General features: G+C 40.9%; 1 protein-coding gene across 2 annotated transcripts in view; it reads right to left on the bottom strand.

Annotated features, from left to right (window-relative positions):
* The window catches only part of zfr (zinc finger RNA binding protein), a 79,991-nt gene that overhangs the window by 8,618 nt on the left and 50,141 nt on the right, over nt 1–21,232 (bottom strand). The window contains exons 12-18 of one of the 2 annotated variants that reach the window (XM_026311345.1): nt 17,373–17,538; nt 16,708–16,910; nt 15,491–15,641; nt 14,551–14,692; nt 12,436–12,533; nt 11,512–11,607; nt 10,530–10,641 (exon numbers count right to left, since the gene is read on the bottom strand). In XM_026311345.1, the coding sequence (XP_026167130.1) occupies nt 10,530–10,641; nt 11,512–11,607; nt 12,436–12,533; nt 14,551–14,692; nt 15,491–15,641; nt 16,708–16,910; nt 17,373–17,538 (968 nt within the window). Of the gene's footprint in view, nt 1–10,529; nt 10,642–11,511; nt 11,608–12,435; nt 12,534–14,550; nt 14,693–15,490; nt 15,642–16,707; nt 16,911–17,372; nt 17,539–21,232 lie in introns of those variants that run through there. The other variant, XR_003295942.1, reaches the window with a different exon arrangement.

A 21,232-nucleotide genomic window follows, 5' to 3' on the forward strand; every position in this document is an offset into this window, starting at 1 on the left:
TTGGCCATAGTGGAGTTTGGAGTGTGACTGTTTGAGGTTGTGGACAGGTGTCTTTTATACTGATAACAAGTTCAAACAGGTGCCATTAATACAGGTACCGAGTGGAGGACAGAGGAGCCTCTTACAGAAGTTGTTACAGGTCTGTGAGAACCAGAAATCTTGCTTGTTTGTAGGTGACCAAATACTTATTTTCCACCATTTTTCTTCTCATTTTGTCTCTCATAGTTGAGGTATACCTATGATGAAAATTACAGGCCTCTCATCTTTTTAAGTGGGAGAACTTGCGCAACTGGTGGCTGACTAAATACTTTTTTGTCCCATTCATTCATTCATTCATTTTCTACCGCTTATCCGGGGCCGGGTCGCGGGGGCAGTAGCCTAATCAGGGATACCCAGACTTCCTTCTCCCTGGACACTTCCTCCAGCTCTTCCGGGGGGACACCGAGGCGTTCCCAGGCCAGCCGGGAGACATAGTCCCTCCAGCGTGTCCTGGGTCTTCCTGGGTCTTCCCCGGGGCCTCCTCCCGGTGGGACATGCCCGGAACACCTCCCCAGGAAGGCGCCCAGGAGGCATCCGAAACAGATGCCCGAGCCACCTCAACTGACTCCTCTCGATGTGGAGGAGCAGCGGCTCTACTCTGAGCTCCTCCCGGGTGACCGAGCTCCTCACCCTATCACTAAGGGAGCGCCCGGCCACCCTGCGGAGGAAGCTCATTTCAGCCGCTTGTATCCGCGATCTCGTTCTTTCGGTCATGACCCAGAGCTCATGACCATAGGTGAGAGTAGGAACGTAGATTGACCGGTAAATCGAGAGCTTCACCTTCCGGCTCAGCTCCTTCTTCACCACAACGGACCGGTACACCGACCGCATTACTGCTGCCGATGCCCCGATCCGTCTGTCAATCTCACGTTCCGTCCTTCCCTCACTCGTGAACAAGACCCTGAGATACTTAAACTCCTCCACTTGAGGCAGGATCTCTCCCCTGGCCTGGAGATGGCAAACCACCTTTTTCTGGTTGAATACCATGGCCTCGGACTTGGAGGTGCTGATTCTCATCCCAGCCGCTTCACACTCGGTTGCAAACTGCCCCAGCGAACGCTGGAGATCCTGGCTCGATGGAGCCAACAGGACAACATCATCTGCAAAAAGCAGAGATGAAATCCTGTGGTCCCCGAACTGGACTCCCTCCGGCCCCTGGCTGCGCCTAGAAATTCTGTCCATAAAAGTAATGAACAGAACCGGTGACAAAGGGCAGCCCTGCCGGAGTCCAACGTGTACTGGGAACATGTCTGACTTACTACCGGCAATGCGAACCAAGCTCCTGCTGCGTTTGTACAGAGACCGGATAGCCCCCAGCAAAGGGCCCCGGACCCCATACTCCTGGAGCACCTCCCACAGGATGTCACGAGGGACCCGGTCGAATGCCTTCTCCAAGTCCACAAAACACATGTGGACTGGTTGGGCAAACTCCCATGAACCCTCGAGCACCCTCGAGAGTGTGTAGAGCTGGTCCAGTGTTCCATGCCCAGGACGGAAACCGCATTGTTCCTCCTGGATCCGAGGTTCGACCACCGACCGGATCCTCCTCTCCAGCACCCTGGCATAGACCTTCCCCGGGAGGCTGAGGAGTGTGATCCCTCTGTATTTGGAACACACCCTCCGGTCCCCCTTCTTAAAAAGAGGAACCACCACCCCGGTCTGCCAATCCAGGGGTACTGTCCCCGAACGCTACGCGATGTTGCACAGGCGTGTCAGCCATGACAGCCCAACAACATCCAGAGACTTGAGGTACTCGGGACGGATCTCATCCACCCCCGGTGCTTTGCCACCGAGGAGCTGCCGAACTACCTCTGACTTCGGCTTGGGTGATGGATGGATCAGCCTCCGAATCCCCAGCCCCTGCTTCCCTTATGGAAGACGTGTTGACGGGATTGAGGAGATCCTCGAAGTATTCCTTCCACCGTCCGACAATATCCCCAGTCGAGGTCAGCAGCTCACCACTTCCACTGTAAACAGCGTTGGTAGAGCACTGCTTCCCCCTCCTGAGGCGCCGGACGGTTTGCCAGAATTTCTTCGGGGCCGACAGGTAGTCCTTCTCCATGGCCTCACCGAACTCCTCCCATACCCGAGTTGTTGCCTCCATCACCACCTGGGCTGCAGCACGCTTGGCCCTGCGGTACCTGTCAGCTGCTTCGGAAGTCCCACAAGGCAACCAAGCTCGGTAGGACTCCTTCTTCAGCTTGACGGCATCCCTTACCTCCGGTGTCCACCACCGGGTTTGGGGATTGCCGCCACGACAGGCACCCGAAACCGTACGGCCACAGCTCCCAGCCGCCGCGTCGACAATGGAGGTGGAAAACATGGTCCATTCGGACTCGATGTCCCCAGCCTCCCCAGGGATCTGGTAGAAGCTCTCTCGGAGGTGTGAGTTAAAGACCCCTCTGACAGTGGGTTCGGCCAAACATTCCCAACAGGAGCCAGGCCTGGGGTTCGGGCTCGTAGGCGAGCGCCTGGTGGCTGGGTCTCCCCCCATGGGGCCCAGCCGGGCAAAGCCCGAAAGAGTGACGTGGGGCCGTCCTTCTGTGGACCCACCACCCGCAGGAGGATCCATAAGGGGCCGGTGCATAGTGGATCGGGCAGTGGTCGAGGATGGGGACCTCGGCGACCCGATCCCTGGATGCTTTTTTGTCCCACTGTATATATATATTTTTTCCCTGCCAAATAAAACGGGAAACCGATTTTCTCATTCCTTAAATTGAACATCATTCACTCCTACCGGTAAAGTCCAAAAAACGTGTAACAATCGTGAGAGGATATTCATTTTCACTGCATTTATTCTTGAATTTAAGCTTAGTTAGGGAATAAGACTCCATCTGTGCAAATCTGATTTTATTGTTGAGGATAATGGTCCATAGTTTGATTGTAACAGTTTTGAAAGGTCCTTTGTCAGGTTTATTCCCAGATATTTCAGTGGATCGGCTTCCCAATTAAGGTTGTAATCATCTTTTAGGGATTTGTAAACACTGAAATTCAAGGTCATAACCTGTGTTTTTGATATATTTAACTTATAGCCCGATAGCTTTCCAAAATCAGAGAGTAACATCATCAATTCTTTAAATGATTCCTCAGGCTTCCTCAAAAGAACTAAAACGTCATCTGCGAACATTGCTACCTTTTGCTCGCCCCTGTTACTATAATGATAGGGCCCTCCTACTCTCTTGGGAATACCATATATCTTCACGTTCTCTCTCCTGGAGCGGCCCTCTAGAGCTGCTGTTGCATTTTTGGCATTTCTACTAGTACCTCCTCTGCGCTTAGCAACTTCTCGGTCCCCACAATACTTGCTTCCACATGGTGTAGTCTTGAGTTGGTTTTCACAAATTCTCCTCCATTATGTCATCAAGTTTTTGGTTGTCTGAAGTCACATATTTCTTTGAGGATCAGTATCAGACTTGCCGGATCTTCTTCCTTATCTAGCATGTCTATGGCTAGGCTAGTTGTGCTGGAGCTACTTCCCCGTGTCACAGTACTTCGCTTTCTTTGACTGTACCTAGTGCAGACTTTTTATTTTTCTGTTTTGACACCACCCCCTCGCCCTTTCTATGTATTTAAACTTTGATTTGTTCTTATATTACTTTGACTTATGGAGGAATTTCATATTATTTGGTCGGGACAGTAAGTTCTATGCTGCCATCCTATGTTGACCTAGAAGTGGAACCCTTGATCTTGTTAATTCCTACAAGTGTCTTGGTATCTGACTAGACAGCTTACTCATTTGAATGATCCCACATCAAAAGTGATGTAGGAAAACCTAAATTCAGAATAGGTTTCCTTTACCTTAATAAATCTTTACTAACCCATCCTGCAAAACAACTACTGGTCAAAATGACAGTTCTTCCCATGTTAGATTATGGCAATGTAGTCTATAGGCTTGCTTCAAAAACGCTCCTTCACAAACTAGACATTCTTTAACATGCTGCCATCCATTTTGTGACTGGGCTTTGCTTTAACACTCACAACTGTAGCCTGTATTTTCTGAACTGGCCCTCAATCCAGTCCCACAGACAGATACATAATTTTCTGTTCATTTATAAAACCCCTGTTGTAAAACACCGACATACAGTGGGTACGGAAAGTATTCAGACCCCTTTACATTTTTCACTCTTTGTGTCATTGCAGCCATTTGCCAAAATCAAAAAAGTTCATTTTATTTCTCATTAATGTACACTCAGCACCCCATCTTGACAGAAAAAAATGTAGAAATTTTTGCAAATTTATTAAAAAAGAAAAACTGAAATATCACATGGTCAGAAGTATTCAGACCCTTTGCAGTGACACTCATATTTAACTCATATGCTGTCCATTTCTTCTGATCCTCCTTGAGATGGTTCTGCTCCTTCATTGGAATCCAGCTGTGTTTAATTAAACTGATTGGACTTGATTAGGAAAGGCACACACCTGTCTATATAAGACCTTACAGCTCACAGTGCATGTCAGAGCAAATGAGAATCATGTGGTCGAAGGAACTGCCCAAGGAGCTCAGAGACAGAATTGCGGCAAGGCACAGATCTGGCCAAGGCTACAAAAGAATTTCTGCAGCACTCAACTCTTCCTAGACCTGGCCGTCCAGCCAAACTGAGCAATCATGGGAGAAGAGCCTTGGTGAGACAGGTAAAGAAGAACCCAAAGATCCCTGTGGCTGAGCTCCAGAGATGCAGTAGGGAGATGGGAGAAAGTTCCACAAAGTCAACTATCACTGCAGCCCTCCACCAGTCGGGGCTTTATGGCAGAGTGGCCCGACGGAAGCCTCTCCTCAGTGCAAGACACATGAAAGCCTGCATAGAGTTTGCCAAAAAACACATGAAGGACTCCCAGACTATGAGAAATAAGATTCTCTGGTCTGATGAGACCAAGATTGAACTTTTTGGCATTAATTCTAAGCGGTGTGTGTGGAGAAAACCAGGCACTGCTCATCACCTGCCCAATACAATCCCTACAGTGAAACACGGTGGTGGGAGCATCATGTTGTGGGGGTGTTTTTCAGCTGCAGGGACAGGATGACTGGTTGCAATTGAAGGAAAGATGAATGCGGCCAAGTACAGAGATATCCTGGAAGAAAACCTCTTCCAGAGTGCTCAGGACTTCAGACTGGGCCGAAGGTTCACCTTTCAACAGGACAATGACCCTAAGCACACAGCTAAAATAACAAAGGAGTGGCTTCGGAACAACTCTGTGACCATTCTTGACTGGCCAAGCCAGAGCCCTGATCTAAACCCAATTGAGCATCTCTGGAGAGACCTGAAAATGGCTGTCCACCAACGTTCACCATCCAACCTGACAGAACTGGAGAGGATCTGCAAGGAATAATGGCAGAGGATCCCCAAATCCAGGTGTGAAATACTTGTTGCATCATTCCCAAGAAGACTCATGGCTGTACTAGCTCAAAAGGGTGCTTTTACTCAATCCTGAGCACAAGGTCTGAATACTTATGACCATGTGATATTTCAGTTTTTCTTTTTTAATAAATTTGCAAAAATTTTACATTTCTGTTTTTTTCTGTCAAGATGGGGTGCTGAGTGTACATTAATGAGAAATAAAATGAACTTTTTTGATTTTGGCAAATGGCTGCAATGACACAAAAAGTGAAAAATTTAAAGGGGTCTGAATACTTTCCATACCCACTGTATCTCCATTCATTACTAAATACCCATAATTCTAATCATAGTTTAAGTTCTAGCAGTTTCATTAATTTGGTCATCCCTAAAGCCCACTTGGTTGCTTCTCCTTGCACTTTGCCCCTTCATGTGACTGGAATCAATTACAACAATCATTAAAACTCAGTTCATTCATTCCAATCTCCACTTTCAAAGATTCACTACAAACAGTTGTTCAAGATCTTTGCACCTGCTTTTAGCTACTTAGCTTTTATTTATACTGTACATATTGTACTTTTGTTGTGAAGTGTATGATCCTGGATCAATGTGTATATGCTGTAGATGTTTTTTTCTCTCTTTTATATTGTCTACAGTCTTCCAGGTCGTCATTGTAAATGAGAATTGGTTCTCAATTGACATGTCTGGTTAAATAAAGGTTAAATAAAAATAGCATGCCAACACTATTTAAGTATTTTTAGAAGTGAAGGTAATTCTAAACCGCACTTCCATTCTTGTTTCATTGATTGGACTCCAAAGTTGCACACCAAACTTGTTGTGTATCTAGAAATTATTACATGGAGTGGCAAAAGGTTTTAGTACAGCGGCACAAGAAGGTGGCATATGTGGGGGTTTTTATACAAAATAAAAATACAATTCTAAGATTTACTCTATGCATTCTGCAAATTTATGTATCCCTTGCCAACCACAATATGTCCCCAAACATGGGGAAAATAATGTTAACACACTAAATTTACTTTAATCAGTGATTTTATTATTAAGCACAAGCTTGATTTTATGTTTTTAACTGAAACATGGTTAGGACAAGATAATAATGCTGCAGTTCTTATTGAATCAACCCCTCCAAATTTCAGTTTCATGAGTGAAACAAGAATACATAAGAAAGGAGGTGGAGTTGCCATTTTATTTAATGATAGCCTCAAATGCAAAAACATATCATATGGAAAGTGTGACTCCTTTGAATATGTTGCTCTTCATACCAAATCCTCCTGTTGAGCAACATTTGTAACTATTTATAGACCCCCAAAGTACAATCCACATTTTTTTGATGACTTTGCTAAATTACTATCTATTATATGCATTGATTTTGATTCCATTGTTTTAGTGGGTGACTTTAACATTCATGTTGATAATCTCAATGATGCAAGTGCAAAAGAACTCTTGAACATCCTGGACAACTTTGGGCTTTCTCAGCATGTAACAGATCCAACACATATCAAGGGACACACACTGGATCTAATAATGTCTAAAGGTCTTAATATTTCTGAGGTGGTGGTGACCGATGTTGCTTTTTCTGATCCTTGCTGTGTTTTTTTTAAAACAACCACCCCTGCTGTTTTGAACACAGGTGAAACAGAGATATTCAAAAAGCGGAATATTAACGAGAAGAGCTGTGCATTATTCGTTCAGGCTTTTACACCATCACCAACCATGCCATCAACCCCTATTGATGATCTTGTAAGCAGTTTCAGCTCCAAAGTTATGACTGTTATTGATTCCATTGCCTCAATTAGGACCAAGGTATTGTCAGCAAGAAAAAAGTCAAAGTCACCTTGGAGAAATGCCACAGTGGTTAAAATTCAGAAAAGAATATGCAGACAGGCAGAACGCAAGTGGCAAAAAACCAAACTCCAGGTTCATTTCGACTTGTACAAAGAGTCTTCAACACTATAACCAAAAATTAAAAAATTCAAGGCAATCATTTTTTTCAGAGGTTATCAATAGAAACAGCAATAATGCCCGCACATTGTATTCTGTTATAGACAGACTCACAAACCCAGCACCCTCTGTTCCTTCTGAACTGCTGTCCAAAAAGTCATGCAATGATTTTGCAGCTTTTTTCACAGACAAAATATCAAAGATAAGACAAACTATATCTAGGTGCAGTCCAAGGAACATGACAATATCCCCTGTGCCTCCTTGTTCTCCATTGAATCTAGAACATTTTGATCTCCTTGATCACAGAGCTCTGGCAGAAATGCTTCTACAATTAAAATCTACATCATGCTGCCTTGATATTTGACCAACAAATTTTTAAAAAAATGTTTTTAACAGCTTAGATCCAGATGTATTGCAGATTGTCAATAGTTCTCTTCAGTCAGGGCAGTTTACCCAGGCCTTAAAAACTGCCGTTATAAAACCTCTTCTTAAAAAGCCTAATCTAGATGCTTCAGCAGTAAGTAACTACCGGCCAATATCAAATCTTCCATTTTTGGGAAAAATAATTGAAAAAGTAGTTTCTCAACAAATTCACAGTTTTATGGTGCAAAACAATCTTTTTAATGCACTTCAGTCTGGATTTTGCACACACCACAGCAATTATTAAAATTTTAAATGATTTACATTTAATTCTCTGTACTTTTAAGGCTAGACTTAAAACCTTCCTCTTTGACAAAGCATATAGTTAGGGCTGGCCTCAGGCAACCCTGAACCATCCCTTAGTTATGCTGCTATAGGCCTAGACTGCCCAAGGACCATCGGTGCACTGAGCTCCCTACCCTAACCCCCCCCCCCCTTCCCCTCCCCTCTCTTCCTCTTCTCCCACCTCATGTATATTCCACCATTGAATGTCACTAACCTTGTGCTCTCTCTCTCCCCTAGTTTGTGCTCTCTCCCTCTCTCTCTGTACCTTCTGCAGGTGTCCCTGGTCCTGGAGCTGTATATCGCTGATGTGCAGTAACTGGTCCCACCAACCTGCAGTGTCTATTTGTTGTTTATTGTTGCTGTTCTTTTCTCTCTGCTCTATCCACTCACCCCAACCGGTCGAGGCAGATGGCCGCCCAAACTGAGCCCGGTTCTGCTGGAGGTTTTTTCTTCCGTTAAAGGGAGTTTTTCCTCTCCACTGTCGCCAAGTGCTTGCTCATAAGGGAATTGTTGGGTTTTTAGTTTTAGTTTTTGTAAAATGCCTTGAGATGATTTGTATTGTGATTTGGCGCTATACAAATAAAATTGAAATAAAATTGAATAACGATGAACAAAAAAACCTCTGTTTTAGTACTACTGGATCTCAGTGCTGCATTTGACACAGTTGATCATGATGTGCTGTTTGATAGACTAGAAATGTGGGTGCGAGTTACTGGCACAGTGTTAAATTGGCTAAAATCTTACGAGATAGAGACTATTTTGTCTCACTTGGTAATTACGAGTCTGAGCGAACAAAAATTACACATTTAATTTTTGTTCGTGGGGTTCGTGTGGGGTTCCTCAAGGGTCTATTCTTGGTCCTCTCTTATTCAATATCTACATGCTGCCCCTTGCTCAGATTATGGAATACTACAACATTGACTACCATACCTATGCAGATGACACCAACTTTATATATCAGTATCATCTCATGATTATAGTCCTCTAATTTCATTATGTGAGTGTATTAATCAAGTCAAAGAATGGATGTGCCAGAATTTTCTCCAGCTCAATACAGACAAGACAGAAGTGATTGTTTTTGGCCCCAAAAATGAAAGGTCAAAGGTCATTGTTCACCTTGACTCCATGTCATTGAAAGCTACAAATCAAGCCAGAAACCTTTGTGTAATCATTGACTCAGACCTGAATTTTAACAACCACATAAAATCCATCACTAAATCTTCCTATTACCACCTGAAAAACATTGCTAGAATAAAAGGTTTTCTGTCTAAACAAGATGCAGAAAAACTTGTTCATGCATTTATCTTCAGTAGGTCACATTATTGTAATGGCTTGTTTACAGGTCTTAGCAAAAAGTCAATCAGGCAGCTGCAGCTAATCCAGAATGCTGCTGCCAGAGTCCTTACAAACACCAGGAACTGGACCATATCACACCAGTTCTTAGATCACTACACTGGCTTCCCGTTAGTCAAAGGATAGATTTTAAAATCTTATTGCTAATTTATAAAGCACTAAATGGTTGTGGACCAAAATATATTCAAGATGTATTATTTTCCTATGAGGTTTTCAGACCCCTCAGGTCATCTGGGACAGGTCTACTGTGTGTTCCCAGAACCAGAACCAAACAAAGTGAAGCAGCATTCAGTTACTATGTTCCTCACTTGTGGAACAAACTTCCTGAACACCTGAGGTCTGCTCAAACTGTCAGCTCATTCAAATCAGGACTGAAAACACTGTTGTTTACTGCTGCCTTCAAATAATTGTTTATCCTTGTTTTCTTAATTTTATTTAAATTTTTATTTTAATAATTATTTTAATTTACTTTATTTGATTTAAATTTATTTTATGTTAAATGTTTTTGTTTTTAGATGCTCTTTTCCATACTTTTAATGTAATTACATGCGTTGTAAAGCACTTTGAATTGCGTAGTGTATGAATGGTGCTATACAAATAAATTTGCCTTGCCTTGCTTCTGTACAAAAGATTCACAAATCTATTTTTAAAATATATTTATTATTACAATTATATTAATAAACACTTCCCACACATTCTTAATCTTAGAGAAGAGGAACAAAATCAGTGTGGGGGATGATCTGGGATGGAGGGGCACCTGGCAAACACTACCTGCCCCCACTTGCCCCTGCCTGACACCAATTAACATTTAGTGCCATCAGACCATTACTTTTTTTCACCATCACTTTGTATGTGTAAAGGGTTTGTTAAATAATGATATGAAAGATTCTAATTGTGTTTTAGAAGTATAGTCTTTGTTGATATTTTTGACTTTGGTGAAGATCACTTCAAATTTCATGACCAATTTATATTAAAAAAAAAACAGGAAATTGCAAGTCCCTTTAGTTTTTCGTACAACTGTAAATACTGTGAGCAAATAACTGCCCTGCATTTCATATGAGCCACCATTGTAGTTCACAAACTATATTTGTTTTGTCTAAAGGACAGTAAAAGATCCACATAAACAGGGGGATAACTTACCAGGGAGTAAAATTCCTGAAGAAATACACTCAAAGACACGTCTTAGTGCATCCCCTGGACTGAGGGCGGCAGTGGCACTGCTGATTGCCTTCTCAACAAGCAGCTCCATAGCCTGAATAGAGTAAACAATGATAATGGCTTAGATGCCAAAGACACAATCTCTGATTGCATATCCACTTGTCAGTTGTTAAACCTGGAAGACATTATAATTACAGTAACTGAAACTGAATGCTGTAAGATTACATTTTTGATAAATAACCAAACTACTGGAGTGGGCCTGTCAAGTGAGTTGGCTGGTTTTCACTCTAGGTTTGGGGGCAAAAGCAACAAGTAATATTCATAAAGAGGCTATCAGCTGGTAATAAGTCAGAGATTCTGCGTTTTCTATGTGGAGTTTGCATGTTGTCTCGAAGAGTTTTCTCCAGTTAGTCCAGCTTCCTTCCCCAGTGTAATGGTACGTAGTTTGGGTAAACTAATGACTCTAAAATATAGATGTGAATGTGAGTGTGAATATTTGCCTGTCTTTATAATGTCAGCCTTGTCACAGGCAGATCTGTCCAGGGTATACCCCACCTGCCAGTTGTGATTGGCTTAATCTAGGATTGGCCTCTCCTCAGGAGGTTGGCAACGTTGTTTAAAAATCAACAATTACAAGAACAAAATCTAAGACCTAATATTGGTACAAGTGACACGTAGTTTGTGTTTTGACTCTAAATGAACATCCCAAAAGAACTATGGATCAGACACCAAAACCATTGTTGTGTTTTCAAAGACAGGTTTATTTCTTTATAGTCTTGCACTATGCACCATGTGAAAGATCCTGTTGTCAAAAGGAGCAAAAAATAATTTGGTTCATGACACTATCAGAATTTTGCATGGGTCATCAAAACTCACTCTGGGATCACCATTTTAAATTACACAAACTGTGCAGTGTACAGAAAACTTCAAATATTTTACTAACATGTTTAAATAACATACATACCCATCCTGGGAAGGTAGACCATGTAGGAACTCGCTGACAGAGATCCCGTAGGATTCTGATGATGATCACACAGGACTGAAGTCCATTGGCTCTAGCCTTTTAAGGCAATAAAGGTAGGTTTATGGAGTGACAAACAACAAGAGATGGACCAAACAAGTAAATCAGCTCTGGTGTTGAGGTCCAAACACTACTGTGTATAATGGAAGCTCGAGTATGGTTTGTATGAGCCACAAGAGTTTGCAAACAGCTGCCATTCCCAGTAGTCTTGAACCTCATAGTTAGTAAGGGAGTTCAAAGTTTGCAAGATGCACAAGAAATGAGGACTTTTCTTGCCATCTTCTAAACCCCGAACCCCATGTTTATCCAAGATATCTGACAAACAGGTACTTAAAAGTACAAGAGTTCACCTGAAAAGAGTATAGGGACTGAAAGAGACAAGGAAATCTGCTTTATCTTGTCTGTGCTTTTGCTCAGATAGCAGAATCACAGGGAACTACTCAGATATCCCCTTTTCTCTCAATCCCCATTCTACAAAATATATAGAATAAAAACAATACAAATGCTGAACATGAAGGCACTTCTTGATGGCACAACTTTGTGCAAGTTACTGTGCAGCCTTATGGAATCACATATATCTACATTGCAGTACTTAGAAAATTAAAAAGGACATACAAGGATGCCAGTTTACTACAGTCCTTTTTACCTTGTGAGAGCTTCAAATAAAATTAGATTTCTGATCAATACATATCATGGAACATCAGATCCTTGTAGTGGCATCCTTGAATATTTTTTTTGTTTCAAATAGTGATAGTTTTTGTAATTGTTTAAAAATGAAAATCAAATGTGTAAAACAAATAAATGAATAAACAAATAAATAATGCATCTCATAAGGCTACAATAAGAAAGTAAAATGATGTTCCGAACCTGGAACCACTTAGCGTGGCGCAGAGCAGCCAGAGCGTCAAGGCATTTTTGCCTGTCCAAGACGTCCGCTGGGTCTTTCACCATACCCGAGGTTATATCTAAAAATGGATTTGAAGTGTCAAAATGGCAATGGGGAATGGGTGTTTGACCAGGTCAGTGAGGCTGGCATAGAGCAAACACATTGCCACACATACCCGTTCTTTTCCTTGGTTGCTCATTTTTTAATTTCAGAAAGGTTATTGGCGTTAAAAAAAAAAATTATTCCTCAAACCAATAGTTACAAAAGTGAACAGATGCAGTCTGACACTACAACATTTGAAGTCGTTAAATTGTCTAAAATTCATATGAATTTACTGAATCAGTATTTCATTACTTGAGCTTAGGCTCCCAAATATTTTGTAGCCAATACCACTTTATCAGGTAACTGTACTGTAAAGCTTATTGATAAATACTATGGGAATTTTGAATTTTAGTGGATTTCCTTCACCCAAACATTGGAACAGATGAATGCCATGGCTAATAATAACTGGGGCAAAAGTGGTGCCAAAGGTCAAAGAATGAATGACCTGATAAAAACTGGCATGGCAATAGTAGGTGTGGCAAAGTTTTTGGGATGTGAGAAAACCTTGGTCAAAAATCCTTCCGGAGGTGTTGGGCCTAACTAAAACTGATAGTAGACAATGTAATGGATTTTTTAAAAAAAACAAACAAAAAAAAAATTTTTTTGTCCTGGATTTCTAAATACTACTACAAATATAAAAAGAGGAAGTAATGGGTGCTGAAGAAGAGAAAAAAACATGAGAATACCAGAAACCAAAGGGGTTAAGGATATCATCGCATGCATACCTAACATCAGTAGGTTGGAATGAAAACAATTATACCAAAGGCTATACTCAGGTCCAACTAAAGATTCAACAGCCATAGCATTCTTACCTCAACATCTAACAATAATTCTTTAAGACATTTTCGAAATATGGCTCACTGTTTATCATCAGCTTTCCATTTCAATTAAAAAAAAATGAATGGTGCATCTTAAAATTATGCTTATCATTCCATTTGTCAATAAAATAAAAATAACCAGTCACTCTCAAAAGTGTTGACTTTAGATGAACATATGCTATCTCAAAACCAATTTTGAGTCCTGAGTGTAAGGGAAGGTTATAATCAAATCAGGCATTAATTTCAGAATAGGGGACCTCAGCATGGTGAACTGTTCACCGGGACACAAAGGAAGATTTGTTTCCTGTGGGAAAATGCCATCGAATTTCCTGTGCTTTAGGCCTAATCTTGATTTGAAAAAGGGTGGCAAAATTCAAACATTAATTTCAAAGCACACTTGGGGAACAGAAGTGCCTTCTGCCATCTGTTTATCTTGTCCAAAAATTCTTTTTTTTTTTTTTGTCTCATTAAAAAAAAAATTGGCAAAAAATACTGCAATGCATGTCTCCCACTGTAGCTTACAATAAAATGGAAACAGAATCCTCTGAACACAGGAAACAAAACAGAATCTCACCTGGAAATAACTAGACTTAACACAACGCAAACACTGATCATGCTTTGTTTAAAGAATATAGAGAGCATTTGAGAAGTAAGAGTTAGAGCAAAAAGCGTAAGAGCAATACTGCTGGCACTTGCCTCTGATTTTTGTTTTTGATTTGTTAGAACTGATTTATCCCACATGAATAGGAAGAGCATCAATTAAAAAAAAAAACACTAAGGTGGGGGGCTCTCTCACTGGCTCCCACTGACTCCCAATAGATGTAGTTTGAAATGTTTAATTGAAATCCACCCATGATTTTTGGTGTATAATCAAACATGGTATTAAAAATTAAATGTTTGCGTACCATGAACTGTGTTCAACAGACCCTGAAGTAAAGACACCAGTTATTGCTACGAACAACTTGCACTTCCTTGGTTGCCTTGTCATTTGTGGTCTATGAAATGCAAATATACAAAGTGAAAGCTGCCAGAATGATCCAATTTTAAAGCCGAATCTTTCAGGAATGCCAGCAGGACAGTGCTCTTCAGGATGTCAACCGATATACTGAAGTGTATTTTGATAAACAGAAACAAAAAAAAGAGGTGCATCGGAAAGGCTGTGATGGGTTTCCCAACCTCCATCCCGGCCATTTTCCTCTCTGATGACAGGTGAAGTCAGTGTGATTGTCACTTGCATCTTTGGCTCAGTACAGGATGTCAAAAGTATGGCTGCTTCCTGGACACATCCCTTCACCTCATATTTTTCTGGTGTGACCATCTGGAAGAAAACATTATTTCTGAGTCCTTTGTATGTACAACAAGCTCGCAGTCATTCATCAAAGAAATAATTAGGGAACATACCAAGTGTTCATCTACACTGTTCCTATGAAAGGGTCCACTGTTAGTTTATGGGGTCTGCCAGGTCTTAATAACATTCAAACATGCAACAAGATAAAAGGATGTTCACAGTAATCATACAATCTGTTACTGAGGAACACAATGAATGCAACTAGGCACTTAGCACTGTCACAGATTCTTGCTGACTTGATACAGTAGTTTTGGAAAGTCTTTAAACCCCTGTTGCAAAATTGTCCATGGATTCATTTTCAATTCTCTGAAATCTCTGTTACACAAGCATTAGGACTGCTAAGAAAATAAATCTCAAAACATCTAATTTGGTCAATTTCATGGTCATGTTAATTCTGACCTTAACAGCAAAATTACATTAAAGAACCTTGGCATGATATTAAAGCTAGCTTAAGTAGTTACAGTTAAGTTACACCTCTTGTTTCGGGGTCGAGTCCAGTTTCTCCTACCATTCATTTGGCCACCTGACCAACAAAACACAACCCGAAAAGTTTCACTAATCAGTGCACTGTACTAGTAGTAGTAGTAATCAGTGTAGTGACGGTGGTTTTTTATCACATTGGTAAAACCATTTCACGCTGGAAGCCCTTTTAAAGAGACACATTGTTTGACTAAACTGCTAAAATGTTTACAACAAAAGAAAAGTGTTTGAAGAAGCATGTGGGGCAGGCACCTATTAAAGTGCCTACGGAAGAAAAAAAAAAAGTACTGTTAGTTGTTTGGGAAGATGATCCACAATGCGAATGAGGAGGTCCTTTGTGGGCTTCTCAGAGCAGAGCAGGACCAGGTTAACATTTTTGTCCCCACGAAGAAGCAAGCCTTTGGCAAGAACTCCGACCCGCATCACCCCCTTCAGGGCCCTGGACACAAGGGAAGAAGGATGAAGAAAGAAAATAAAAAAATAAAAATAAAAAAAGTTGTCACAGTGGGGTAGTCTGCAGTCCATTCAAAACAGAGCACAAATGTTTCTAGGCAGTGGCTGCCACTTTGTTTGAAAATACTCTTACTGCATTACGTAAAAATACTCTAAAAGCACTTTATAGGGAGAAAACCTAATAAATCTCTCTTAAGCAAGCACTTGCCAACTTTTGGGAAGAAAAACTCCCTTTAATGGAATAAACCTACAAAAGGACCAGGCTGGGTGGCCACCTGCCTCAATTAGCTGGAGTGAGTGGCCAGGAGAGAGAGGAAAAAGCAAAATAAAACAATACACAAATACTATGCAGGTTGCTGGGTGCACATCACAAATACACAGTCTTATCTACAGAAAAGTACACATGAGACGAGAGGAAGGAAAGAACAAAATACAGGAGAGGGTACACAATGCAAAAAGGAAGGTAGACAAACTTCTGACTAGGGCTGCAACAACTAAATAAAACTGTGAAAGTCCCAAACAATTTTCATACCTAAACAATTTTTACATTCTTTTCTATTTTCACATATAAACTCTGGACAATTTCATGAGAATCATGTTCTGAGATAGTCTGGTGTCGTTTCAACATGTGCAGCCACAGCGGGAGACACAGCAGAGCTCACACAACTAAAACATTAATTCACGCCGTGAAAGTGAATCCATCGCATGCTTTTCTAAATGCGAACAATATTGTGGACAAGCAGATGGATGGTTACTATGCACTATGGTTGCTAAAGAGATGCAGACTTTTTTGTACTTTAAATTTGTACTTTGCTGTGCATTTAAGTTAATAATAGATATAAATATAACAAACTAAAAAAAAAACAAATAAGCTGTACCTTTTGTTTTATTCTGAAGCTGAGCTTTTCAGGTATGGACGGGGTCAATTTACAAAACTTGAACTGAGCAGGACTCAGAGTTAAGCCATTTGTTTAAGGATATGCAAAAGGCGGCTAACCATTCTAAAGTTATTGTACTTATTAGACAACGTATAAGCAGGCCACTTATCACACCTGTCATTACAGGGTTCTTTCTTGTCTTTGTCTTCTTCTTTGGACTTGTTCTGATCTGTAATTATGTCTGAGACCAGTTTAAGGGCACGTTCTGTGATTGACACAATCTTCTGAATAGACTGGAGCTCGTCTTCTGAAGGGTAAATCGCTGCATGTTTGGTCATAACATAGCGATCATCTGAAGAATCAGGCCGACGTGGAGGCTGAAAGACACAAAAAGGTTCAAGACCAGTTTATAATTTTTAGCTTAAAGTGTTCTGATGTTTTTCAAAGAAAATACTGACATTCCATAGATTTAGACTGTGAATTTCTTCCGTCACCTTGTATCTTATACACTATTCACAGACTACAGTATGATGCAAATTCTTACCCCAGACTTAACAATAAACATGACTATAATAATTGACAGAACTAAGTTTAGCAGAATTATCTAAAGTCTAGTAATTAAATAAGAAAAAAATAAGTAAAAGAGCCTACTATATAATAATATTACACACACCTCTCACAGATAAAGCAGGTGAAGGCAACACTAAAGCAGTATACTGTTGAGGGTGCTGTTTGGTAAATGGCCAATATTAAAATAACTAAAACCTTAATCAGAATATTTTAGTCTAGATTAATTTACCATGTTGCACCATACCATACAGACACAATCAAAGCCCTACCGCAGGACCCTGAGCCTGCAAGCCAAGCATGCCAGGTCGGACTCCAAGTAGACCAGGAGGGCCAGGAGGTCCCTGTGGATACGCGCCATCTGGCATACGCCGTCGCTCTTCCCAGTGGTGCTGCTCCTCCTCCATACGTCTCCAGTACATGTCTTCTTCATAACGCCTGAAAATATAAACCTCAGTTTCTGTATTATACAGATAGTTAAACTGAAGTTAAAACCAACATGGGATGTCTCAGGAGGGTTTTGTTCCACCATAAGCAAGAGTTCTCTGAGCTTGTGGAACTCTTCTACAGAGATGAATACCACCCTTCCAAGAGAGACCCTTCTCTTAAAGTTTGTTGACCACTGATCTGTCAGCCAAGATCACTTTTTATGTCAGACAGAAAGCAAAGATCTACTGTACCTTTTAGAAGTTTAAAAAATATAATCCCATACAAAAGATCAATTGTGGAAGAATGCTTTATCTTTTCACAAAACATTTTGACCACAAATGTGGCAGCTGATGTACAAATACAGAACACAGTATCTAAAACTTATATAAAAATATTAATTACTGCAGTTTGTATTGGCTTCAGACAAAAACTGAAGCATGTCCAGAAAGAATGACAAGCCAAAACATGAAAAGACCAATCTGTAAATAGAAAGTGCAGTTTTCAGAAATTGTGGGAGTGATTGCATAAAGCTGAATGTGATTGCTTAAAAATATGAAGGCATAACCTACTGACAGCATAAAAGGGACAAGATTTGAAAATATTTTAAATGGAATCAATCAACACACTTCTTGTAAAATTCGTCAGAGTGTATGCGGTGTAGTGCTGAAAATTTGATTGGCACACCATTGAACCAATCAGTTAAATGGGATATTGGTCTTATGGCAAACATATTTGCAACAGTGCTCTGATTTGTGAAACATAGTAAATAGTTTTTGACCCTTAAAGATCGACTTTGAATGGCATAAAGATCAACCTGTCGATTGTGATCAACCGGTTGGTGACCACTGTTTTAGATTCTCTGTTGCTTAGGTTGTGGTAGATCCAGAAATGCTAAATTAACTGGCCTTTCTTTAGATGTTTCATGTCCTCATTCATACAGTCCCTTACAAAGTGCATATCAGAGCATATTCATTTTCAGACATTTAGTTATTCTGTGCACATGAACACAACTGCTTAGTTGTCAGTCAGTTCTCCTGCACTGAAAATCTGCTGCAAGTTAATTGAAGTTCAATTTCAGTTTATTTAAAGTGCATTTCACAAATAAGGTGTACCTACACACTGTACAGTCAGAAATAAATAACACCAACATCATACATTACTGACTGCTAGAAAAAAAGTTTTAGCCATGAGACCGTTCTATTAATAATCATTTCTTATATTGTGATTAGTTACACATGTCCATCATAGTTATTGATCATATCAGAAATAATGTGAATATGATTATAGTGCAGCTTCAAAGACTTTATATTTACAAACTGGACTAAGTAGAGTTTAAAAGGTTCTTAAATTTAGGCTGCAGAGGATCATTAGTTACTTTGAATCAATGTACTATATGTTTAGATAAAAATTATTACTAAACATATAGTACACCATTTTAACTTAGACACTGGGCAAAACTATGAGCTTACAATGAGATATTTATAAATAAACATTTAAACCTTATCTGTTTGATTTCCCCTTCTACTCCCACCAGTAGTTTGTCCCCATCAGGTTACAGCTGAATAAGTAGGTATGTAATGTAAATTTACTGAATGAATGTAAGAAACGGTAGGATTCCAGTACAGATGTACACATTTTTTTTACCGCGGGATGATTATGGTGCCTTTGCGTCAGGAATGCAGTGGTTTTGTTGTCTAGCCAGCAAGACCCACTGACTTTCTTACTGAAAGAATGTGGGTCAGGAGTGCCCGCCTTAGGGAGTCTCTTCCTATGGCTTCAAGTGAGCCGGGCCTATCACAGCCATTTATCTGCAATGGGGCAGGCTCATACACATAGACTTGTTCTTAATGCCGGGGCCAAGTCTGCAAATCTTTCTACAACTGGCTTTTGCTGTTTACTCTGTTCAAAAATATGCACAGAACTGGTGATAACGCAGTGTATTCTCATCTTTTACAACAAAAATGACAACAGTCATTCACTAGTGTCTCTACTGTATGCCATGTTGGATTGAACGCTGTTTGTTTGTTGATACTGGTCTTACTGTCGCTTTGCTTGGTCACATCCTTCGTTTCATTGGTTTATTCTATGTCCATTGGACCACCCTTAGGAATTCGATCTTAACAAATGAGATTCCAGACTAATTCTTTGTATAGATTAGAAAAAGAGTTAGTTTGGCTGGCCAGGCTAGTGGGTTTGATCCAGGCCCGGGCTAAAAAAATCCAATGTGCAATCCCTCTTTCTGCCACCAGGTGTTGCAAAACTTATTACCCTTTTTGTGGATGTGCAAATATACAGGTACTGCTGCAGATACATAATTAAATAAATCTGTTACACTGTGTTTCATGTATGAACTCAAATACAGTGGGTACGGAAAGTATTCAGACCCCTTTACATTTTTCACTCTTTGTGTCATTGCAGCCATTTGCCAAAATCAAAAAAGTTCATTTTATTTCTCATTAATGTACACTCAGCACCCCATCTTGACAGAAAAAAACATAAATGTAGAAATTTTTGCAAATTTATTAAAAAAGAAAAACTGAAATATCACATGGTCATAAGTATTCAGACCCTGTGCTCAGGATTGAGTAGAAGCACCCTTTTGAGCTAGTACAGCCATGAGTCTTCTTGGGAATGATGCAACAAGTATTTCACACTTGGATTTGGGGATCATCTGTCATTCTTCCTTGCAGATCCTCTCCAGTTCTGTCAGGTTGGATGGTGAACGTTGGTGGACAGCCATTTTCAGGTCTCTCCAGAGAAGCTCAATTGGGTTTAGGTCAGGGCTCTGGCTGGGCCAGTCAAGAACGATCACAGAGTTGTTCCGAAGCCCCTCCTTTGTTATTTTAGCTGTGTGCTTAGGGTCATTGTCCTGTTGAAAGGTGAACCTTCGGCCCAGTCTGAGGTCCTGAGCACTCTGGAAGAGGTTTTCTTCCAGGATATCTCTGTACTTGGAAGGGAGAAAGTTCCACAAAGTCAACTATCACTGCAGCCCTCCACCAGTCGGGGCTTTATGGCAGAGTGGCCCGACGGAAGCCTCTCCTCAGTGCAAGACACATGAAAGCCCGCATAGAGTTTGCCAAAAAACACATGAAGGACTCCCAGACTATGAGAAATAAGATTCTCTGGTCTGATGAGACCAAGATTGAACTTTTTGGAAATTCATCTTTCCTTCAATTGCAACCAGTCATCCTGTCCCTGCAGCTCCCTGCAGCTGAAAAACACCCCCACAACATGATGCTCCCACCACCATGCTTCACTGTAGGGATTGTATTGGGCAGGTGATGAGCAGTGCCAGAATTTCTCTACATATACCGCTTACAATTAACGCCAAAAAGTTCAATCTTGGTCTCATCAGACCAGAGAATCTTATTTCTCATAGTCTGGGAGTCCTTCATGTGTTTTTTTGGCAAACTCTATGCGGGCTTTCATGTGTCTTGCACTGAGGAGAGGCTTCCGTCGGGCCACTCTGCCATAAAGCCCCGACTGGTGGAGGGCTGCAGTGATAGTTGACTTTGTGGAACTTTCTCCCTTCTCCCTACTGCATCTCTGGAGCTCAGCCACAGTGATCTTTGGGTTCTTCTTTACCTCTCTCACAAAGGCTCTTCTCCCACGATTGCTCAGTTTGGCTGGACGGCCAGGTCTAGGAAGAGTTCTGGTCGTCCCAAACTTTTTCCATTTGAGGATTATGGAGGCCACTGTGCTC

The sequence above is a fragment of the Mastacembelus armatus genome, unplaced genomic scaffold, assembly GCF_900324485.2.
Source record: "Mastacembelus armatus unplaced genomic scaffold, fMasArm1.2, whole genome shotgun sequence".
NCBI lineage: Eukaryota > Metazoa > Chordata > Actinopteri > Synbranchiformes > Mastacembelidae > Mastacembelus > Mastacembelus armatus.